The 25,018-nt window shown below is 31.8% G+C and overlaps 1 protein-coding gene across 1 annotated transcript in view; it reads right to left on the bottom strand.

The window, feature by feature from the left end:
* LOC145276989 (uncharacterized) overlaps positions 1-25,018 on the bottom strand; it is a 110,673-nt gene that overhangs the window by 8,900 nt on the left and 76,755 nt on the right. The window contains exons 6-12 of the mRNA XM_080128557.1: positions 16,628-16,734; positions 13,067-13,134; positions 8,684-8,769; positions 8,057-8,123; positions 5,491-5,750; positions 4,099-4,168; positions 1,284-1,347 (exon numbers count right to left, since the gene is read on the bottom strand). Coding sequence (XP_079984683.1) covers positions 1,284-1,347; positions 4,099-4,168; positions 5,491-5,750; positions 8,057-8,123; positions 8,684-8,769; positions 13,067-13,134; positions 16,628-16,734 — 722 coding nt within the window. The remainder of the gene's footprint in view (positions 1-1,283; positions 1,348-4,098; positions 4,169-5,490; positions 5,751-8,056; positions 8,124-8,683; positions 8,770-13,066; positions 13,135-16,627; positions 16,735-25,018) is intronic.

Raw genomic sequence — 25,018 nt, 5'->3', positions numbered from 1 at the left:
CAGTTTAAAACGGATACGTACAATATAACCTTTTTTCGATATTTTCATTTTTTAATATCTTCATTAAATTGTACAAGTGCCCGAGTTTCTTTCTATTGTGGTCAATTCCGTATGACAAACTGACTTATCTTCTTTGTTTTCAGTGAACTCATGCAATTCTAAATGAGAAAATGGTGCACCAAGAATATACAATAGAAAATTTTTTTTCTAAAAACAGTTTTAGCAAATCTTTTATTCAATTAATTTTTCTTAATTTGGAGAATATTTACTAATTTTGACAACACATAATTATGTAATAGTGGTTTTGTTAGGGCTTAACAGCCCATCAGCCACTGCAGGGTCATTTCAGAGCCAAACATTATTTCTAATTGTATTTGTTTAATTCATTTCTTGATTAAGGTTTATTTGTTAGGCAGAGTGTATTTCTTGGATAACGTCTATTATGCATGTATTATTTTCTTATTCTATTATTTGTTTTGGAGATATTATAGTATACTTGTGTTATATTGCTTACTGAAGTAGTTTCACTTTTTAATTTCAAATTTTATTGAATAATTTTATTTCTTTAAGGTATGCAATTAATTAGTCTATCTTTGTGTTTAAATAAATCCTTTAATGTTTTTACATTTACATTAATGTACAGATGTAAATTCTTTTTTATGAGTCTTTGTATTCTTGTACCCATTCACCTAGAGTGGGTTTTATCGTTAATAGTTTATTTGGGTTACAGTTGTTGCAGTGAATTTGCCATGTTTTGGAGACAGGATTGTATTTTTAATTTCAAAATCCGTGAATGGAATCTTGTATGTTTGGTAAATGAGTTCTTTATGAGAATTTTTAGTGGGTGTATTAGTTTCGTCATTTGCTTCGATTCCCATGTAACTTGGAATTCAACATAAGACTATATCTTTTGCTTCTGACAATGATATTAGTCTGCACAATAGTTTTATGATCAATGGGTTGTCTAACTTTTTTTTTTTTTTTGTAGGATTATAAATATTGGTAAACAATCTGAAAAGATCAAGAATTTTTCTATTTTTTTGGGGGGGAGATGTTCATATAATAGTGTTTTTACTTAAAATGCACCATAGTTATGAAGAGATTTAGTTTCCAATAGTGAATTAAATTGATATACAACAGTGCAGTTCATTATGGATGTCAACCTATTAGTTTCGTTTTTTTCTGATACATGCAGTTTAAGATATATATATACATATAAAAATATAAACACAAATTTAAAAAAAAAAAAAATCAACGAAAACAAAGTGCATAAAAAATCTTACTTGTTTCATCAACACTTGGGATCCAAATTTCTGGCATGACACTCACAGTTGCGGCAGCAAAATCCTAAAGAAGACCCAGAAAAGATATTTTGTTTATTTATTGTTTTTTAAGTAAGGAAAATGTGTTGGCAATAAATTGTATAGATAACGAAAACTTTCAGCAAAATCTTATTCTCTTTACCTCCTTTCCAAAAAGTTACACGCAAGGTTCAGTGTGAGTTTGATGAAAATAATGCAATATTTTTAAATTACATTTTAAAACCTGTTGGTGTTTGTTAACATTCTTAGTAACTACAAGTAAATATAACTAATTTTATTTTATGAATGTGTGGAAAAAAAAAAAGTGTTAGTAGGCAGGTAGGTTCGAACCCATGACACAAAAAGCGGAAAAGAAAGTGAAAGAAAATCTGCAAATTACGCCCATGTCTTGACAGAGCGTTTATCTTTTCTCAAGATAGGTATGAAATTCGTATAAACAAACTCTTACACACAATGACCTTCCAACGCATGCTTCGACAAACTCTCACGTACATTCATGCATGTATATACGCAACGAACGTTTATCTACATGTATGCTAGTTATAAACACACAAACACTCTGTAACGTTCGTACACTTTCTGTGTAAATAAATATTCCTTGTACATATGTAAATATATGATCCCGTTTCAGCGTGCTTCATTTCAATCTCTTAAATGTATTCATAACACGTACCCTTATTGTTGATTGTTTTCTTTATTATGCTGTCGTAGTAATGACAAACTCCAATTATCCAGCTTATCGAATACGCAGCCTATTCCTGTAACCGGTTCATATACACACCCTACAAAGAGGGGATCCAGCTATACAACCGGTAATAAACTGCACACCGGGTCCACCACAAACAGTAACTCTGATCAAAGTTTGTTGATGAAGAATCAAATATTTGTAAACGAAAATAAGCATGAAAAAATATACTTTAATCTCCAATTTATAAATTTACTGGTGATTAAGTTAGCTAATATTTTATTTGGTTTAGGCAAAAAAAAAAAAAAATTTTAACTTGGGAGACATTACTTATTGAGACCCAAAGGCCACTCAAGGATAAAGGTTAATGAGTGTCAGGTGGCCAGTGAGACAACACCATAATGGTAGAAATTGGGCAGAAAGTGATTATTTGTAAGGATGGCCCAACAAAAGTTTGATTGTATTGGACTTGAAAACAACCATGTTATAGTCAACTTGGATCCCTGTAGTATTGGGTTCCACAGATGGATAGTTCTGAGAAAGAATTTTGCTCATAGAATTTTTGTTTATTTTTAGGCACAGATAGAGAACAAGAAAATCTTTTTATAGTGATTGTAGCTAGACGAGTGCTTGTTGTGAATGTTTTACAAGTTTTAATCTGAATACACACGAGAGTAAAACAAGTGCTCAATTTCATCGATGATTGTTTAGGTCAAGAAGTATCAAAAATATCATTTGTATTGAGATCAACATTTATTTCTTCTTGATAATTTCATGTTGCAGTTTTTACGTTGCTTGCATTCCACACAATTATGATAGGCACCAATACAATAAACGTTAATAAGTAAAACATTTTTTAAAATTTCTATATCAATAAGATTTTATGGAGATTTATATAGATATGGACGTCTCGTTACTATGTAATGCATGCCTTTTTTTTTTTTTTTTTACTATTAATGAAATATTTATTAAAATCAAAAATGCAAGACCATAAAGTACTAAAACAAACTTTAAAAGCCTAATTTAAAAAATAACTACATTACAATATTAAATCCATCAGAATGCATTTTGGTTTATTTATAAAATAGTAGCAATTTTAATCTTTAGTTAATAATTAAATAATAAAAAAAAATTATTATGCAAGCCTTCAAAACTGGAAAAGGTTTCAAAAGTATTGAAACTTTTGAATAGAAAGTCATTTAAACTGATTTTAAAATTATTAGCAAATCCTTTTATCTTAAAATATTGAAAGCTTTGAAAGCCATTTGCATCCAATAATTTTTAAAATGACAAAACATCAGGTTTTATAAAATATGTTATAGTTTATAAGAATGTGGTTCCATTAATAATTTAATGACCAAAGGATACAGTAATAAGTAAACATTCAAAATTCTATTTCAAAAATAAAATTCATAATTTTGTGAACAAAAATGACAAAATGGTTTTCTAGGATTTCTCAACTAACATCCACCAAAGGAACAATGCTAGAGGAGTAAAATTAGCGCTTATCCAGTTTCACCTCAATATTAAAAAATTATTATTGCACAAAATCATTATCATGTACTTACCTATTAAGTTAAAAAATGGTTGTAGATCAAAATCTACACAAATTCATCCAGTTTATAAAATAAAAGTTGATTGGTAAACGATTTCTAGCTGGTATTATTGTGATGACTGGGTTGAATTTTGTCTATTAGCCATTGACCTTAATGTAACCAGAAAATGGCAGATAGAACATTTTGCTATTAAAATGTTTTTTTTTCTTATTTAAAAAAATACTTGATGAACTTGTGCAATTTTAGTGTAGTGTCTTTTTTAAACCTAATACATGAGTACATAATAAATTTTTTATACAATTTCATTTTCTTTTTATGAGCAGTTTTTAATGTTGAGGTAAAACTGTATAAGCTCCAACAAATAATATCTTCACATTATTCATAAAAGATTGAGGTGTAAATCATCTCCAAAACTTAAGTGAATGAACACGACTGAAGATTTGAAGATATCTGCATTTAGCGATCAACACAAACAGAACTACTGCGTAATGTTGACCAACATGTATTTACCAAAAAATATTTTAAAAAAACTGACCTTAGAAGATTCAGAATTCTCCAACTCTAAAACAGTTTGGCAGATATCCTCAGTTGGCACCACAAGATCACTAAAAAGTAAATGGAAATTTTTACACACAAATCTATAAAATGATAAAACTGTACATGCAAATATACATAACACACACAAATATATATATATATATATATATATATATATATATATATATATATATATATGTCATCCACATTCAGTACCGTTTCGCTGTATCACAGCGCATCAGTGCGACTAGACAGGCAACTACCTCAAACCAGGATCGAAACCAGACCACCCAAATTACAGTAAAGGCTTCTTACCATTACACTATTCGACTGCTGCTGTGCAGGTAGTGAATTAACAATGTTTTGACATATATATATATATGACCATGTCTGTGTGAGGAACAGTTTCTACTAAACTCTTGTCAATTTTTGGTCTAAAGACTTGAAATATAGGGGATTAGGATATCTGAAACAAATTCAATTTGTTTTTTTGCTGGTAAAATAGTTGCTAAGGTGTCAAAATTGAAAAAATTGGAACTTGGCAAGCGTAAGCTGACAAAACGTGTTATTTTTACGCATGCATAACTATGCATTTATATCTTCAACATTATTTTTTTATGTTATTGTATGTGTATGGATTTAGGTCAGACGGTGACAAATAAAGCTAGAGACGCATATGTTTTGGTTTTGATTCTATGCCATCCAAGTCATTTATTTTTTTTTAACTTTTGAAATCATTACTATATATTAGGTACAATATGATAATCAATATAGAATTGGCTCAATATTAATAAATATGAAATCTGCATAAATTATCATATTTAAGCATATTTTATGACCTGGCCATGCCAGAGAGCTACTACTATATATTGGGTACAATAAAATAATCAATAAAATTTTTCTCTGACCTATGACAAAATGGATATGACACTTGGAATTTTTTGCAAAAAGTATAATCTAAATGATAAACAAATTAGGCACAAGACCATCAAAAGTGTAGCGAGTAGAGGTGACATTTGTCTATCATGCTCTTAGCTAAAATCACAGCAGTCATCAAAAAAAATCACATTTATTCTAGGCATTCATTCTACTTAAAATATCCGCAATGTTTTGAATCGAATGCCAAGAAGTGCTATACTTTAAATTGTTCTGTTAAAGATGAAGACTTCAGTTTCATTTTCAGGCAGGAGTTATAAAAAAAAAAAAAAACAATAAATGGTTGAAGAAAGCAATTTGTTTTTCTTGTTAAAATAATGTTTCTTTTGGTACAGAAATTAAAACGCTTATTTCAAGTAGAAATTATTTAATTAGTTTGAAATCGCAACCTTCTTTATAAATGTAATAAACAAGACAGAAGTTATCTCACTCTCTTTCTTTCCTCTTTTCTTACCTCGACATCATATCAACAGTTTGATTTTCTTCCACAATGTTCACATTTTGAACAGGAAACCACGAAGACTCATTAGTTGTGTTTTCTGCATCATTTTTATCACCATCTGTTGGCTCTGGTGAACTGCTATTGGATTTGCATATGTATTGTTCATCACTGATCGGAGTCAAGTCACCATCGTCCTTTTTAGCAATATAATCATTTACTTTTTCTAAAGCATCTTCAAACTTTTCATTCCAGTCAGATTCCTGGCCTTGTTTCTGAAAAACAAAATAAAACATTCTTGTAAAATCATATTTTAATTAATAATATAGATGTTACTACAACAGCCAATGACAATCTCACCGTTAATATCTCATAATTTCATTTACTTATTAAATAGGTATGAGAAAAAGAAAAATATGCGCAATCATTTTCCAACATCTGATTTACAAAGTTATCTTGTTGGATTTTCAGAGTCAGAACCAAATAAGCACTTAAATTGACAAATCAAACTTTGTTTCTCACTTGCCATCTTTTATTTGCTATTACTGTTATCTATATATCTATAAAAGTGAAAGTGTCTGTGTGTGTGTCTACGCAATAACTGTCAACTTTTAGTCTACAGGCTCGAAATTTGATATACAGGGTACTGAGATTTGGAAAAATTGATGTGATCGGTTTTCGGCCAGAAATTTGGCAATTATGGGGTCAAAGTTCAACGATTAAACCTTTGAAAACTCTACCAAACTCCTCCGACAATTTTGGTCCTAAACACTTGAAATTTTAGATATAGGTTCCTTGGACATGGATCTAACTTAAGGACTTGATTTGAGCCCAAAACAATAAATTTTAAGGGGTCATAAAAAGGGTCAAAGTTAAAAAAAAAATTGACCGCTTTTTTTTTTTTTTTTTTTTCAACATACACTTCCAAATACTCGGGCAACGCCGGGTTAAAATGCTAGTATATCTATAAAAATGAATGTGTCTGTGTGTCTGTGTGTGTACGTTTCCCTACGCAATAACTCTCTCAATTTTAAGTCTACAGGCTCGAAATTCGATATACTGGGTACTGAGATTTGGGGAAATCGATGTGATCGGTTTTTGGCCAGAAATTTGGTGATTAAGAGGTCAAAGTTCAACGATTTGACCTTTGAGAACTCTACCAAACTCCTCCGACAATTTTGGTCCTAAACACTTGAAATTTTAGATATAGGTTCCTTGGACATGGATCTAACTTAAGGACTTGATTTGAGTCCAAAATAGGAGTCAAAGCTAAAAAAAATTGACCGCTTTTTTTTTTTTTTTTTGCTCAACATACACCTCCAAATACCCGGGCAACGCCGGGCACCCATGCTAGTACTATTTATTTTTGAAATTACGTAGTCCAACCTAGATAACTGCTAAATATAAACATTAGTAAGGGAGATAACTCATTTTGAACGAAAGACTATAAGAGTTGTCTATCTTGAGTTTTAAATTTGCACGAAATCAAAATTAAAAACTAAAAGGACTTCACTGCATCCCGGTTAACGTTTAGTAGGTACATCTAGTTAAACATTAATTTTTTTTTTTTTTTTTTTTTTTTTTTTCATTGTTTGATTTTTTGCTCTGCTTTTCCTGACATTAAAATTTCAGTAAATTTAGATTCTTTTTAAAACTCATGAGCCATTCTTGAAATAAAAATAAATGTAGTTACAAGCATGAATCCAGTTAGAAAACCTTTTCTAAGAATTAATCCAGTCACGATCAGTTAAACATATTGGTCTTCTCGTGTCAAAACAGAAGGTTATCACTGAAGTCATTACAGAGATTCAGTATATTTTATAAAGTGATTCTGGTATAAAAAATATTGCAACAAAAACTTTATCTGAAAAGTACATGCAATCCATTTTTCCATATAGTCGATTTTCCCTCCCCACACTACCTTAAGGCAGAATAGAATAGTAACCAAAGCCTTCATAATCCAATCCGTTCTGTCATACTGTGATACTCCAGGGTTCCAATCTCTCAAATTATTACTTCTATAAGAAGGAATCCATATCAACCAAAAAGTTTCTAACTGAAATTCACAGAAGAAAAATAGATGAGCTGTCACTAAACAGTCAATATTAGTACCAACACTAAACCAAACAAATTTGTTACCCTGACTTAATGTTAGGGTCAACTGACTGTGTTAAAGAATAGATTTAATAATGTTCTTCAAATCATTAAATGAATCAAATTTAACTTTTCTTTTTTTTTTTGAAGGCCTAAATTTTTGTTTAACTGAACTAAAAGGATGTCTTGATTCTGGCATACAATATAACTATATAATCAACAATGTAAATATATGATTTGAGGAATTTTTCACTCCGTGTCGGTGCCCATGGATATCATGGACACCGACAAAAGATATACCACCGTTGCTTTCGACTGAATAAAAGAAAGGCAGCATTCTGTCTGTGTTTCTGCTCCATAGAACAACCTGCCAGAGGAGGTGGGACGATGACTATCATATCCAGGTTTAACGCGGACTTAGACAAACATTCAGATATATATGTGAATGTAAATAGCTTTTACATGTCTCATGTAGAAATCAACTTACAATGAATTCTTCTTTTTGGGGATCATTAAATGAAATGATGGTTTCTTTACTGTAGCTCATACCATAACTGAAAAAGAAAAGGAAAAAGAAAAATAATGAAGAGTTTTTATAGTATAAATTAATTTATTCAAAACTATAGAAATCAGCTAATGATAATTTCATGAAAGAAATAAAAAAATGTTTCTTGTCCAAAATTTCCCCATATTAGAAAAATAATTAAAATAAAGAAAAATGTGTATGATGAACATACCTATGATGAAATGAAAATATATTTTTAAAATCGCATAAATTGATCAAGTAGTTCCATTTTTATAAAGGAAATCATTTTTAAATGATTAATAAAACTTGTCGGCATTACAACATAAATCTCGCAAGTTTCAATTATTGTTGAGCCATTTCTCTTTTTGTTTTGTTTTTTAGATTGTTTTCAAAATGGCGTGCAGGCAAATCAGCTGTTCTTAAATGAAAAAATTTAATTTTCTTATTTTTAAATAAAGCTATTTGATTAATTTACATGATTTTTGAAACATGATATTGTTATGTACATCATACAGTTTTTTTTTTTTTAATAAAGGGGGAGATTCTGAACAAAAATCAAAATAAATATGTATATATATATTGACTCACTCAAGTGTTTCTTTTGCCAGGATTTCGCCAAAGAAGCGCACACTCAGTCTGTAAATGTGATGCTTTTTTGTGAAGACTTTAGTTATCTAAAAATAAAAAGCAATTAAATAGAAGAAAAAAAGAGAAAAAAGATAAAGAGAAAATTTTCAAAACTTTCTTTTACTAAATATAAAGATAAGCAATTAATCTTTTTTTATTGATATTTTTCTATTATTTTCGTTGACATCTATAATATAAATCTCACCTGCTAAAATATATGTATGTATATTTGTATGTTTGCCTAAAACTTTCGACAGAGGTGACGGATTTTCACAAGATCGGTATCATTTTGAAGCTAGACGTCTCAGACGACAAATCTAAAAAAATTGGCCCAAAACATTAATTCTTTCCCCCCTCAACTGGGCAGTTCTCTACAAGCAGGAGTCGATTTTTTGCAAGCCACCATTTGGACTGACTTAACATTTCGAACTTCCGGATGCGTCATGGAATAGTGGAAAGACATCAGATTTTCTTTCACTTTCTTTTCCGCCTTCGTTTCACGGGTTCGAGCCTGCCTGCCTACAACCACATTTTTTTTTTTTTTTTTTTTGCTCAATACACACCTCCAAATACTCAGCACCCAGGCTAGTCTAGTAATCTAAAAATCAAAAATACTCCATCCATTCATTGATCACGCTTCAGTTTGAAAAAGTATTTTCTTGGAGTCGTTACATTAGTTTGAAATAGCATTTTTGTTGTTAAATATACAGATTGAATGGACACATTTAAAAAATATCCGTTCTTATGAATTTCATGAATTAGGGAGTGATTTTATTTATTTCTATGTTTTAATCCAGTCTATACTGTGAACACTGTTTAAAATTAAACTATGTCACTTATACTAAATATCAAAGTGCAGTATCTCTAATCTGGAAATCCAAGTAAATCTACTTTAAAATATTATTTTGAAATGCTCATCTAAACATAAATATTTTTGTATTCGAATGAATAATCAAAAAACTCAAAGTGAATAACAAAAATTATGCAGACAATAAAACAAACAATTGAACAAGATTTGTTTTTTTGAAACAAAACAATGTTAGGTAATGTAATCATAACAGTAATGTTTTTTTTTCTGACGTATTTCGAGAATATCATTAGAGCAATGTCAGAATTACCTCTTTGTTTATTGAACATGGTGCTTGTGCAGTATAATGGGATTAAAAAAAAACATTAGGTAAAAACACTATTACAAACTTACACATCATGTCGAAATTAATCAAAATTTCAAAAATTACACAAGTAGATCTGCTAGAACTATTGCTTACAAAAAGACAGATATTTTCACTTTTAAAATGACGGATTTGTCCAAATCATAAATTGTAGTTACCTCCCCTAGATTTTAAGAACTCTTGAACATTAATCAATACATTAAAACTCTAGAATTCAAAAAATTTTATTTTTACTTGTAATTATTTTTGAACTATCATTTTTTAGAATTTTTATTAATTTCGACATGACATGTAAGTATGTAATCATGGGTTTACCTAAAATGCATTTATTTGAAAATCCCATTATACTGTACAAGCACCCTGAACACACAGATTCCAATAATCAAATAAGTGTGATCCTGCGTTAATGCAAACACTTGCGTCACTACTAAATGATCACAGGATTTCATTATCATCATCTATTTTATCATCTTATTTCACTTGGTCAAGTATCTGATATTCTCTGGCAGACTGCAATCCTAGTTTCAAAACTTGGCAGTTTTGAGGATTGATTTCATTTAAATTCCACGGAGATCTTTGTTGATTACTTGCATTCAATTTTGTTTTAGTTGTCCAACTTTCCTAGAGTCTTCCACCTCAAGGTCTCTGTATTTTCTTATCCAAGAGTTATTCCTCTTGGGCAAACTATCGTCAAGAGTTCATCAAACCTCGCCACATGAGTATCAGAGCAAATATGCAAAGTAAGATCTGATTTGACATTGAATATTCATCTGATTATTGCATAGTTATTATGTTGAAGGCAGGTGAGTGAAGACTGGATAGGAGCCCAGCATCACACAAACATCATCACACACTGTACAAAGCTGTTATATATCTTTCCCTTAGTAATGCGAGGAGCAGCTCATAATGTCAGAATGGTAGTTTTGCTTAGTATGAAGTCAATTGTCATTCATGTCTAACTCAGTTTAAAGCAAGACAATGTTAAAAAAAGTCATTAAACTGTTTAGTGATGCAAGTAATGGTATCATTGTGATGCCTACGTTCAGTCTCGAAAGACAAAGGATACCTCCTGTAGAGGCAGCTGCAAGTGTAATTGTGGGCAAGGGTTGTGCAATCCTCAACCATACCTTTCCTGAATCGGCAGTGTCTGAGTCCAGTGGCAAGGAGAAGTCTAGGATTGGAAACGATACCGAGATAAGTGAAGAGCACATACAGCACCTGGAAGTCCCAAATGGTTACCCATTTAATATTGACCAGGTTCAACGTGGCTTAATTTCAGTGATCGAGCAGGAACCGGTGTATCAACGTGGTTATGCCGTATCAATGTATAACAATGTGCATTAAACAGTTACTAGAGCACCTGTGACTAATTGGATCAGTATTTCTTATATTAGTAAATATTTGAAAAATTAAAGTCACATATGAGGATATAGCTTTATTTTATTTACCTCTTCTCCAGGAGGTTAGACACATATCAAGTATGGATTTGATGAAAGTGGGTTGGTGAAATGAACTGGATCCAAACTTGACATACCCAGGTGTTTAGTCTGTGTCAAATAAATAATTGTTGCTGCAATTCGCCTCCTCCCACTATTTCTCTTATCATTCGTTCTCTTACATTTTTTGTTTTTTTTAATTTTCTTGCTAGTTTCTCCAAACTGGGGATTGGACATCCTACTGAATGCCAAACATTCACCTGCTAACTCAGATATTACAACAGAGAGATCTTTTTAAGATTCTGACTGTCCCTATCAGTGCAATTATTTGAATCTCTCTTGGTTCACCAGGTATATTTGCCAGGTAGTTTTTCACTTTTTTCTGTGCAACTAAATTCAAGTATGCATGCATCTAAATTAATAAAGATAAATTATAGCTTCAGAGGATTTTCTGAATTTATACGAAATGGCCTTTCTTGTGCCACTTCAACCCTACAAATTTTTCTTCAATAAACAGTTGAGCTGAATCTAAGATCTACGTCACCCCATTTCCCCCTCTCTCTGCCATGCCTTGGGGTTGTGGTTATCTCCACTCATGCATAGTCATAAGCATATGCATGCAGACTAGCGTTGGGACGATTAATTGACATCGGAATCGGTATCAGAAAAATTGGTGCCTATTTTCCAATGCCAAAATGATTCTTTTAAATGTTTTGTTTTTATTTCATTTTGTTTAAAGTAAAATCTTCCATTGCTGGTAATAATGATAAAATAATAAATATTTATTGATTTTAAAATTCCAGTAAAGCTAAAATCGATACATTATTCTCCACAGGTGTATTTTGACGTTTAGAAAAATATCTACACATTTAACATACGTTTTTACAAAAATCAGGGAAAATAACAATCTTCTAGTTAAATAATTAGAGACTTATAGAGAATCGGAACCGGTAATTGTATCAGAATCGGAAAAAATATTGAAATCATCCTATCATTAATGCAAACATTAACGAACATACAGACTACAACTTATTAAATCTTTCACATAGTATACTCATCAAAAACTAATATATAAACTTATTCATTGAAATATTCCCAACTTTTCTCACTGAACTTTTCTTTTTACTATGAAAACAAATGAACATTGACTTAATAACTGTTAATGAAATATAATTCGTATGATTGAGTGGAGAAGTTTTAATTATGATTTTCAGACCTGGAAATAATTCACGGTCCTTAAATTATCAACTCAGATTTCTTCGGTGTCTCAGCTAAAGAATCGCTCTTTTTCTGCAAGGACTCTAAAACTATTAACAAACATTCTGTTTTCCTATGTAAACTTCCATTTTAAACAGGTATAACATATCTCTTTTGTGAATTTATGCTTTTGAACACATTATTTTGTTTGTGTTTACCAGCTCACATTCTCTTACAAATTACAAACCTAAAAACAATTTTCCCTAAAAATACCTCCACAAATTCAAACTCCTAAAATGGACCCTTCAAATATTCACACTAATTTTCTGAATACATTTAAAAATATTCAGACTAACATGTAAACGATTTTATTGTTGTTTAAATAAAATTGAGATAAAACTGTCAATAAAAATCACTGAATTTCAGTTTGTTTCAAGGTCTTCTCGAATCGGTTACCAAAATGAATGATATTTTAAATCTAAATATCTATTTTTATTAAATTAAGAATAAAATATTTAAGTAGTATTGTTTTTACTTACCAAAGCTGGCCAGAATGGATATTTGTTGAATTTCACCCATACAATATCGTTCTCAACAACAGGAAGGTCTGTAAATATAAAAACGCATACGCTATAAAAATTATCTGTTCAGATATTATGTTTCATTTTACTTCAGTTGAAGTTCTCAAAAATCAAGAGGCTTCTTTCTGGGGCAAACACACGACCTTTACATGAGATGCATAAATGCCATTACAGTTCTCTTTTATCTCTCAAATGTTGAATTAGTAAAGAAGATATCAATATCAATTTTCCTCTCACTTATTGACCAGTTAAATACATTATGGTATATCTTTCACTTGATCTTGCTAAATTCCAGAAAAATTCATCTAGTCTGGTGGATTATTCAGACTAGTTGTTACTATAGGCAACATCAGTAGGAGAAAGTTCACCTTCCCTTGTATAAGCCAGTGTAGGGTAGATATACTGAAGGGATTTCCTTCGTGCTTCAAATACTACGTTATTCTGAATATTTAGTCAGGGTAAATATCCTCATGCCAGGTTGTCTTGACAAACCTCTGTACAAAGAGACCTAGTGTCTAGTAGGCATTCAAGTTCTCCCGTATGTGTGTGTGATCTGTAAAATTTCAAAAATAAAAATCAATTCATTAATTAATCATTTATTTTAAATAGTTCATTGGACAATATTTCAATTAGTTTCTTTTAGCTAATCACAAGCACAAAAATATTAACCTCCAAATTTTGTACCTAATATAAAAACTCAGACACAGCTTTCTCCCTCTTTTCAAGTGCTCCTTTCAGATTCAACACACGAGTACATCCCAAATCAAATCTTTGCCCTTAGGCCGAAGACTCTTGATAGATGAAACAAGTAATATTCACAAAGTACTAAAATGTTGCAACGGCACATACCCACTGTCAGTTAAAAACTCATATGAGATCAGCTGAAATAAACATGTCTACTCAACTCTTTACAAACAAAACTATTTCTTCATCTAGAATGTTCCTGGAACTCTGAACTCCTATTTACGCCAAACTCTTTACTTTTGGTCGTCCTCATAACACTGTGCAACAATTTCAGATTAAAAAAAGTACATGCTACATAAAATCCGTTTCAGGTTAAGAAAAGTATCCTGATACTAAATCTGAACTTTATTTCTCGAGATCAACCACCGTTATCATGTACTAGAAATCATATTTTATTATTATTGGTTATAAACGAAAAGCACAGAATTTTCAGTTTAAACATTTGTCCTCTTAACCCTTTTGTGGAGAGTATTATTCCAGCATTTGTCTGCCAACATGCCAGGGTTCTATTTTCTTTTAAAATGTTTATCCATCATTGAAATATCTTAATGAAATCTCTTGCCATGTTCATCACTCACATACAAAATTCTCAAAACTGACAATTTTGCAACAAAACTATACCTAATTAATCAAAAACAAGGCCAGAAATAAATTTCCCATGCCATTGTGCATATGAAAATGGCCACAGATGTTCTGTACTTTTTTTTTAGTATTGCACGAAGTAAGTGTTAATAAAAAGGACATTCTGGTATAAGTATTTAATATTGCTTTACTCTCTACAAGTTAATTAAAAGGAGAAATGAACTAATTTAATTTTTTAAATTCTATTAAGAAAAAGAAAATTGGTATCTAGCTTAAAAGAGAATACATGATTGGCCTAATGGATACTGCTATAGATTATGGAATTGACTATGGATTTTTTGTATTACTTGACTATGAAACAACACCAGATAGATATAGATAGTAATGAATATGAAAAAAACAAGGTCCGCAACAACTTGTGGCATAACGAATAAAGTACTTGGTAAAATTTAGTTGTAAGTTACACTCTCCTCAGCGTTAAAGGTTCAATCCTCAGTGCAGGCAATATAAAGAATACAATTACAAATTACTTAGGACCTTCCACCTGGTCATGATTGACAGAACAAGAGTATGCTACCACCATGGATTAAATAAAGGGTCTCGTTCGAAATTCAATGCAGATTCTTTGAGTCTGACAGAAAAATTCCAAAGTTCAACAAGATAGACCTGAAGAAGTTACATCGACCAAAATCTTGTGAAAAAAATACTGAAGATGAGAACAGGAGTCCGAATAATCCAAATAATACGATGGAGACGCTAAATATAAAGTACGGATTTGCTGTAAATACTATAGTTAGATTGATTAAAACAAGGACATTCAGAAGATGGATTTATTTTGTTCAATTATATATGAATTCAGCTGAGAAAGGTATGAACCCACTTTTTCCTATCAGGCTATGGGTAAAATACCAATTGTGTTCAATGAATTATATACAATGAATTAATTAAAATATGTATTGCGTTTGGCATTAAATAACCTCAAAAGGTTTATAGATTCTATGAATGTTGCAAGTCTCCCTCAATCAATCAAGTTGTTTAGATTCTTGCTCATATAGATTGCTGAAACTCATACAAGAAAGATGAGAATTCAAGCTTAAATATACTCTATTAAAAAAATTATGGATCCATTTTTTTTAAACTAAGAGTTGTTTCTGGCTATCATCAGAGTAAACAAGTGATATAAACACTCTTATTTACTTAGACTTTATATGAGGATATTTTCTTACTATGCCCTAAACTGTAACTGAAATCTAACTTCAAATCCATTCTGTCATGTAATTAAATGTGTACTAACTTTATGAGATGATAGACAAGCAAGGGATGAAACATTTGCAACCATATCTTAATAACTGCGTGCATCGTGTGTGTGTGTGTGTGTGTGTGTGCAAAGAAATAACTTGTTTCTAAACAACTTCAATGAGTTTCAACTAAGAAAATCAAAATTGAAGAAGAAAAAAAAATAAGTGTACGTGGAACAAAGGAAACAGCAACTCATTTTCAATAAAACAAAAGTCATCGAACTCTTCTACTCCTTTCATGAACTGTTTAATGTATTAACATTTTCTATTTCCAGAGAGAATTATCAGAAGAGGGAAAAAGGAAGACATTGCAAGAAAAGATGGAGAAAGAAAGAGGGAGACAGAAAAAAAACAGGAAAAGAGCAAAAAAAGAGAAAACATAGTAATAAAAAAATAACAAGGTAAGGCTCTAGTGATTTTATATAAATCAACTTTGTTATTAAAAGAAAACAGCAGATTATCATCCAAAAGCAGAGAACATCAAGTGAAAATCCGCTTTTTCTGAATTAAAAAAAAAAGTGGGATTCTGCTAAAAAAAAAAATGGAGAATCTGCATTCCTTACAAGTACATAGATGACAACTATAGATCCAAAAGGATTTGAACACAGCATAGCCTATTCCATAAGCTACAATGATCTCCATTCACACACACAAATTTTTAATAAATTTTTTTATGCATGTGCCTGAATTTTCATTATATTGTGTCTTACACATGTTTCATTGAATAGCAAAATATCACTAAAAAAAAAAAAAACTCTTACAGAGACAAATGGATGTTTCTCCAAAAAAAAAAAAACTGCTAGAAAGTTTATTACATGGAATGAAAAAAGAATTTAAAGAAGTAGGTCAATCATGCAATGTAAGATTGGTTAGATTTGGTTTGAAAAGGGTTTACCTGACTTCATAGCACTTAGACCATCAACAACTTCATCATCTGTGCTACAAGAACTCTCTTCAGAATCGGCAAGTTTATTGGCAGCACCCACATCAGAATTAATTGGTCTGAAAAAAATGTTAAATATAACTAATCAGATATACTTTATATAAGCATCAAGTAGATGAAGGGAGACGATAAAAAAATAATCTACATAAAGTTGTCATACGCCAGATAACATTTGAGTGTTTTTATGTTTCTATGTTCTTGTTTAATAAGTGAAAACACTGCATTAATTTCAATGTTTAAAAGGAATAAAATGTTTGTGTGTTTTATGCTAAGTATTCTAATCGTTATTAAAAAGAAGCAACGCATATGATGGATGATAATCAATTAATAAGTAGACCTAGTATAGAATTTAACATGATATAGAAGTTATTAATAATAAATAATATATACAGTAATAAGTAGTAATAATTATATATATATATATATATATATAGTAATAAATAGTGATATTTATATCTAAAAATAAAATAGGTTTAAGGCTCCTAAAATTCGTTTACAATAGAATTGTTCGTAAAGATCCATGTTGCAATGGTTAGAGTACATGGAAAAATGAATTGTAAAGTGATATTCTCTTGAAGGTTGTGAGCGACTGACAAATACAATTGCGGATTACTTAGGACCTCTGATGGAACGAGAGCATGCTACCCCCATGAAGTAAATAAAGGGTTCTGTTCAAAATTCTGTGCAGCTTCCCAAGTTTGACGGAAACATTTCCGAGTTTCACAAGATACACCTGACGAAAGTCAGAGATTACATCGACTGAAACATTACTTCAGAATGGTGGACCATCTCTTGATATTTAGAACTGCACGCCTGTGGAACTCTGTTCCATCTGGCTGCTTCCCACCTGACTAAAACTTGGATGTGTTCAAGTCCAACGCTAACAAATTCCTAATGAACCGCCCCCTTAAGTAAACACTTCATCAAATCTCCACACTAACGTAATGTACTTGCAATAACCCTTATCCCTGAGTGGCTTCCGGGCCTTGATAAGTGATGACCACTGTGTAAAAAAAAAAAAAAAAAAAAAATGACACTCAAGATGAGAACGGTAGTCTGAATAATCCAAATACGTATTCTTATTGTCTTGTACAATCCTTATCTCCAAAGAGGCAGTCAACCTGAACATTTTCTATGGACAAATATTTTTTTCTTTCTTTGAGAAGAGGGATGTTTTTCCAGAAATATCAAGAGATGGTCCACCATTCTGGAGTAATATAAATAGTAAGTCTTATATTTACCAATATATATATTAAAAAAAATAAATCAATAATTGTAAAGATTAATATCATAAATATTGTCTTTGTTTTTGTCCATCCTCACTTTTACCTTTCCACAGTATTATCAGCATTAATTAATATCTACATACTTATAAAAAAAAAAGAAAAAAATTGGTTTTTATACAGATTAAGACACACATGAAAATCACATTCCAAATAAAAACCCTTCCATATATTTATGTATCAGGCAAAAATAAGTATCCTCACCAAATATTAGGAAAAATTATCAAATAGAGGTTTAATTAAAAGTAAAAGTCAATTTTAGCATGAGTCATCCAATTTAATAAAAATTGGTTTTTATATTATAGATTGCCTCTCTTAGTCGCTATGAGTATTTTCGAAAATCAGCTTCACTTGAAACACATGGTTAATGAACAAGTTAGATCAGGTATGTAAAATTTCTGTAAAAATATATGCATGAAACAGTTAGTGCGACTGTTATTACCACTTTTGGTTAGAGTGGACCTAAGGGAGGATTTCACACTCCCTAAAGCTCCCAAATTGGAGCCTTACCATTAGTGTGATATTATAGGCACCTTCTCCCAAGTATTGGGAAGTGGGAGAGAAAGAAGAAAAGAAATATAACAAAAGAAGAGTAAACATGTTTATCAAGGTAGATAAAGGATTGTTAAGCAAGGTGTGGTAGTTATTAAAATAACAAGGTGAGGCAGTTATTAAAATGACAAAGGACTGAACAATAAAGATATATAGGATTAGCAAAGGGTTTTAGGAGGTCAGTTAACAGAATCAAGTCGAAGGTAGAGTAGTTCAGATCAAATCAAGAAAGTTTGAACAGACCGAGATGAGTTGACGATAACTGATGAAACCAGTCACGTATATGTGGACAAAAGCACCCAGAGTTCAATTATTGCAAAGTGACGGAATTTGCGTTTTCTTTAGTTTCCCTTGTTTGATTTTATTTTTATACTTGTGAATCCATGTGCACTCCTCGACAACCAAGAGTGTGAAAGACAATGATACAGCCATAAGAAAAGAAAGAAGGGAAAGAGGACCATGGCAAACAACGTTGGGGTCGGCAGCATTGCCGAGTGGAGAAGACATGGTCTTGTCATACTAGATGTACTTTAAAATCACACTTAGAACCTTCAAACTTAAGCATAGCATTTGTGCACCTGCAATGTATATACTCCCGACTAACCCGACAAACAGCAAAATCCTATCCCTTCATAAATGAGGTTCCTAAACGTCGGAAAACCTTCTAATCTAATAGTTTCTTCCCTCAAACTGCTAGAGTTTGGAAATCCCTCCTGGTCTCCTGTTTCACTGACCTGTAGTAACATACAGAAGTTAAATGTAATGTGAACAAACATCTTGCTTCTCAACCCCACAGGACCTTGTTAGAAATGATCCCAAATAATATTATGTCGAAGTTGCAATATGCCTTGTTTGGGATTTTTTTTTTTAAAAAAAAAAAAAAAAAAAAGCTTTATGAACAGACAGAAATCTTTATAGAAATGAGTGGATGTTTCTGAAAAAATGTTTTGAAAAGTGGATAAACAACACTTGTTATTTCGCAAATATTTGTCCATAGTTATTTCATATTGTTATGGAGAAATCGTTCATTACATATTCTAATCATTATAATTCAGATTTAGAAATCTTCAAAGTTTATTTACTAACTCTAAATAGTTCTACAATTTTTATTTATATGAACATTTATTAGAAATAAAAGTGTATTTTAATAAACCTTTATTTGCCTCCACACAAGAACAAAAGCCTTTTGATTTGGAGTAAAGTGTAGTATATGTTCTGATACTACACTTTATCCTTTCTGTCCTCAATTAGTGAAGGAAAACTTTTTCTAGATCAAGACAATTTAAATTTTTTGTCCTAATCGTGTGCCACTTTTTGGAGATCAGTGTTTTCTCCACATTAGAAACTGATCTTGTGTTTAACTGCTCTCATAGGGAGACAATAAGTAGAGAGTTAAATGTTGCAGGATGACATTATAACGGACATGGTGTTGCTTCGTATGATAGCTAAGGAGATGTACTGGAAGATTCAAGCAGTCTCTCGGGCCTGTTCCTATAAATGGTAAACATCATTCCAATGTCTAAAAATTGGATTTGTAAATTAGCAGATATTTTATTTTAAAGCAAGCTAAATTAAAATTCCATCCAAACTTTGACTATGATTGAACTTTTCACAGTCAAGGTCATATAAGGTGTGGAACATAATTGGCTACAATATGGGCCATGTAGTAAGTCTCTATGATGAACAGAATTGAAGCTATCTCCAAAAGTGGGACTTTTATCTTTTCCATGCTTGACCACAGAACTAGATATCTTAAAATCAAATCAATTCTAAGTTTGACCATGACCATTATTTTGACATAGTATATATTAGTGGCCTGGTAAGGCCACAGGGGAGACAACCAAGGGGAAAAAAAAAACCCTAAGCAAAATGCATCCCAAAGCAGCAAAACTGAAGCTGACTTGCCAGGACACTATATATACAAATGTAAGCAAATTTGGGCATATTTTATTGGTTTGAAAATATCGGTTCATTTTTACCAATAGTCATAAAATTTTAATCATGGAGTCAGATTATAATTTTCAAAAAGCCTGCAAATTTTCATGTAGTTTCGTCCCATAGAACCAAAAATATGAGCATCTCAATATTCAATTTGGCTACGAGTATATATTTCCCCAAAACCTCTGGCCTTAATGGAGGGGAAACTTAAACTTGCTGCTATGGTTTCAAATGATCTGAAATAACAGCAAGGGGGAGACTTGATTCCAAATATTTCTCATATATTATATCTTTTCTCTTTTGGAAATAGGGTATGATTATGAATATCTCCAGTATCAAATAATATTTATACACTGAAATTTACTTATGTATGAAAACCAAAGACGGGAGATATAACATATGACAAATATTTGGAATCAAGTCCCCCCGTTGTTATTTTAGATTATTTGAAACCATTGCAGTAAGTTTTAGTCTCTATTCCATCAAGGCCACAGGTTTTGGGGAAATATCAGATATTTTGTAATTCATATGCAAAACTAGGAAAACAAATGACTATGATTGAAACATTGGTTAAGGTGCAGTATCTTTCTACCTTCAAAATATCCTTTAAAATTACCACTAATATAAGGTTTTTAAGGGTTCTGAAAACGAAAATAATGTTTAAAATTCCAGGAAATGAGTAGTTTCCAAGATATGAAGAAATTGTTTTAAAAAGTGGGGGATCACTTTTCTATATTTATTTAACGTAAAATGGACACCCACTTTATAGCTACCTTTTTTGGAGGATGGGGGAGGGGATTTTTTTTTTTTCCTTTTTTTGTTTATTTGGTAACTGTGGCCTGGTAGACCAACATAGAACCTACCTTAAAAAACTTGCTTTCTATAGGTTTCAGGTGTGCTGGAAACGAATATCGCATTTAAATTTTCCACAAATAAGTATTTTTCCAGGTATTAAACAATGCAATTCTTTGTTATAAGTGGTGGCTATTATTTTATGTGCAAACACATGCATATTTTTACTTAATACCCTGAAAAATACTTATTTGCGAAAAATTTAAACAATATTCATTTTCAGCACACCCGAAAACCTATAGAAAACAAGTTTTTTAAGATAGGTTTTGTGTTGGTCTACCAGACCATAATAAACATCACCTCTAAAAAAAGTAAGAGATGCCCCAAAAAAGATGGCCATAAAGGTGTTCACTTTATGTAAACTTACAACAGAAAAGTGATTCCCCACCTTTTTTTTAACTATAATTTCTTCATATCTTGGAAACTACCCATTTCCTGAAATTTTAAACGTTATTTTTGTTTTCAGCAGCCTCAAAAACCTATAATAGTGGTAATTTTAAAGGATTTTTTTTAAGGTGGAAAGATACTGCATCTTTACCGAAACATTTTATGGCTGTAAAAAAGTGCTAAACATAGGGTCTGGATGATGGATGATCCCCTTAATGGGAGACCTTAAGGGCAAATGTCATATAGCACACTACACAATTCAGGTCATAAGCTTTCCAATGAGCCTTCATCTGTTAAAGTCTGGTATTTAGTCACTGAGATTTCGAACTTATAAAATTGACAAAAAAAAGGCACTAGCCAAATTGAATATTGAAATGCTCATATCTTTGGTTCTATGGGATGAAACTACATGAAAATTTGCAGGCTTTTTGAAGATTATAATACTATTCTATGCTGAAAAGTTTATGACAATTGGTGAAAAGAACCTATCTTTTCAAACTAATAAAATATGCACAAATTTGCCTCCATTTGTATATATAGTGTCATGGTAAGCCAGTTTCAGTTTTGCTGCTTCGGGATTAATATATAGATAGATAGATAGATAGATAGATAGAGAGAGAGAGAAAAAAGATATATACGAGGGGCGTGCAATAAGTAATGTCCCTGACCCACTTCCAGTTGTTTGATCTAGCTGAAATTTTGCATGTGCAATGATTTATACCTCTACCGGTTATGTGACAAATTACAGCTCTGAAATAATTGTGGTTTCTGTTTTACAGGTGTTTGAACTGAGTCAGGTGTGAAATGGAGCCTGTTGAATGTCGAGCAATGATCCGGTTTTTGTATTTGAAAGGACGCACACCACAGAAGACTTTTGATGAAATCAAAGAAACTTATGGTGATAATGCCCCATCATATGACCTTGTAAAACGCTGGCATCGTGAATTCAAACATGGCCAGAAGTCTGTGGAAACAGCTCCCAGACCTGGTCGCCCCCCCCCTTCTGCCATTGATGAGACATCTGTCGGTCAAGTTGAGGTTGCCATTTTGGAAGATTGGTGCATTACTATTTACCAAATAGCCCAAGATGTCAACATTAGTACAGGGTCTATGGACACTATCATTCATGACCACTTGCATATGCATAAGGTGTCTGCCAGATGGATTCCCATGTTGCTCACACCATTCCAGAAATGAGAACGCGTTGAGTGCTCGACGATGAATTTGGAGATGTGCCAAGAAGATGAGTAAAGGTTTTCAAAAGACTGATTACACAGGATGAAACCTGGGTCCATCACTATGATCCAGAGACCAAAGCCCAGTCAATGCAGTGGAAGTACTTGGACTCACCATCTCCAAAGAAGGCAAGGGTGCAGCGCTCCGCTGGCAAGGTCATGCTCACAGTCTTCTGGGACCAGGACGGAGTAGTGATGACAGATTTCCTGGCAAAGGGTACCACAATTACAGGAGCCTATTATGCTTCACTTTTGAGGAAATTAAGGGAAGCTATCAAAATCAAGAGGCGGGGCAAGATTAGCAAAGGTACCCTCCTCCTGCAGGACAACGCTCCGGCCCACAACTCGCATGTCGCCAGATCAGAAGCACAGGCGTGTGGTTATGAAATCCTTCCCCATCCTCCCTACTCTCCTGATCTTGCACCCTCTGACTTTCACCTCTTCCCAGCATGAAGTTGTTTTTGAAAGGAAAGCATTTCCCAGCTGATTCAGCCTTGATTTCTGAAGTCAAGTCGTGGTTGGAGGACCAACCTGGGGTGTTCTACAAAAACGGTCTCCATAGCTGCATCAAACAATGGGAGAAATGCATAACTCTGGGTGGTTCCTATGTAGAGAAAGACTAATAACTGTGCCAAGTTTCGTTGCTCTACTTCTATGGGAAGTGTGTCAGGGGCATTACTTATTGCATGCCCCTCGTATACCACCTTTTTCAGCAATTTTATAAATTCCAAATCTCAGCAACTATTGATCTGAATTTTACAAACGAAGGCTCGTTGGAAAGGTAATGACCTTTAATTGTCCTTAAGGTCGCACATTAAGGGTATCATCTATCATCCAGAGCCTATTTTTGGCACTTTTTTACAACCATAAAATGTTTCAATCATAGTCATTTGTTTTCCTAGTTTTGCATATGAATTACAAAATAGTTGATATTTCCCCAAAACTTCTGGCCTAGATGGAAGGGAGACTAAAATTTGCTGTTTTGCTTTCAAATGATTTAAAATAACAGTAAAGAGAGACTAGATTCCAAATATTTCTCAAATGTTATATCAACCGTCTTTGGTTTTCATATATAAAGTAAATTTGCTAGGTTTTGGGGAAATTTATATATATATATATATATATATATATTTATATTATATAAAAAACATAAAAAGTCACCACTTATCTAGACCCAAAGACCACTCGCAGATGTTTGGTGACAATTGTGGATGTTAAGCTGTAAATAAGTAAATACAATGAAACACACAAACGCGACTGAAACCGTAACCTCCTTCGCAAAGGTAAAAATAAAAATTAAGAGATTATCTCTCAAAATTCAGTAGAATCCATGTGATCATTCAGTCACACTATCAGTTATTCAGAAATTTTCTTACAATGCTATAATATAAAAAGAAATAAAATAATTACGAAAATCACAAACCTTATATATTTTCAGCACTATGCAAGCAATGGGTTTAGTATGACAATATCTCACATCATGTGAACATAAGATAAAGAGGCCTTTGTTCAGTCTTAAGAGACAACAGGGTTATAATTAAGATCTGCATTCCTTTGCTTTCTGCAGTCCTGACGCAAGGCAAATTTTAATCTATAGATGACCCACAGTATATATAATCCACCTCAAAATATAACTTTTATAATAAAAATGTATTTATGAACGTTTTTTTTTTTTTTTAAATCAAACAAGTTTTTCTTTTCCATTAGTAATATGAAATGAGATTCTTTTTCATATTATATTAAAAAATAAAAAATTTTTAATGCGAGTTCCAATGAGATTTTAAAAAATTACCAACACTTCTGATGTTTGATTTAAAAAAAAAAAACAGTTCATAAATATATTTTATTATAAAGGTTATATTTTTTTGTTATAAAGTTTGACAAAAAACTGATTGAAAGCTTTATTTTTGTTTGATTTAAAAAAAAAAAAAAAAAAAAAATTACTAACACCTCTGATGTTTTGATTTTAAAAAAAAAGTTAAATTATGTAGATTGTTGGTCATCCATAAATTAAAATTTGTCTTGTGTCAGGACCACAGAAAGCCTTTGTAAGCAAGAAAATGCAAATTTTAAGAATAGCCGACAATGGATACACC

Source organism: Euprymna scolopes, chromosome 5 (assembly GCF_053919585.1).
Source record: "Euprymna scolopes isolate OS-2025 chromosome 5, ASM5391958v1, whole genome shotgun sequence".
NCBI lineage: Eukaryota > Metazoa > Mollusca > Cephalopoda > Sepiida > Sepiolidae > Euprymna > Euprymna scolopes.
This window is presented reverse-complemented; position numbering and strand designations above follow the sequence as displayed.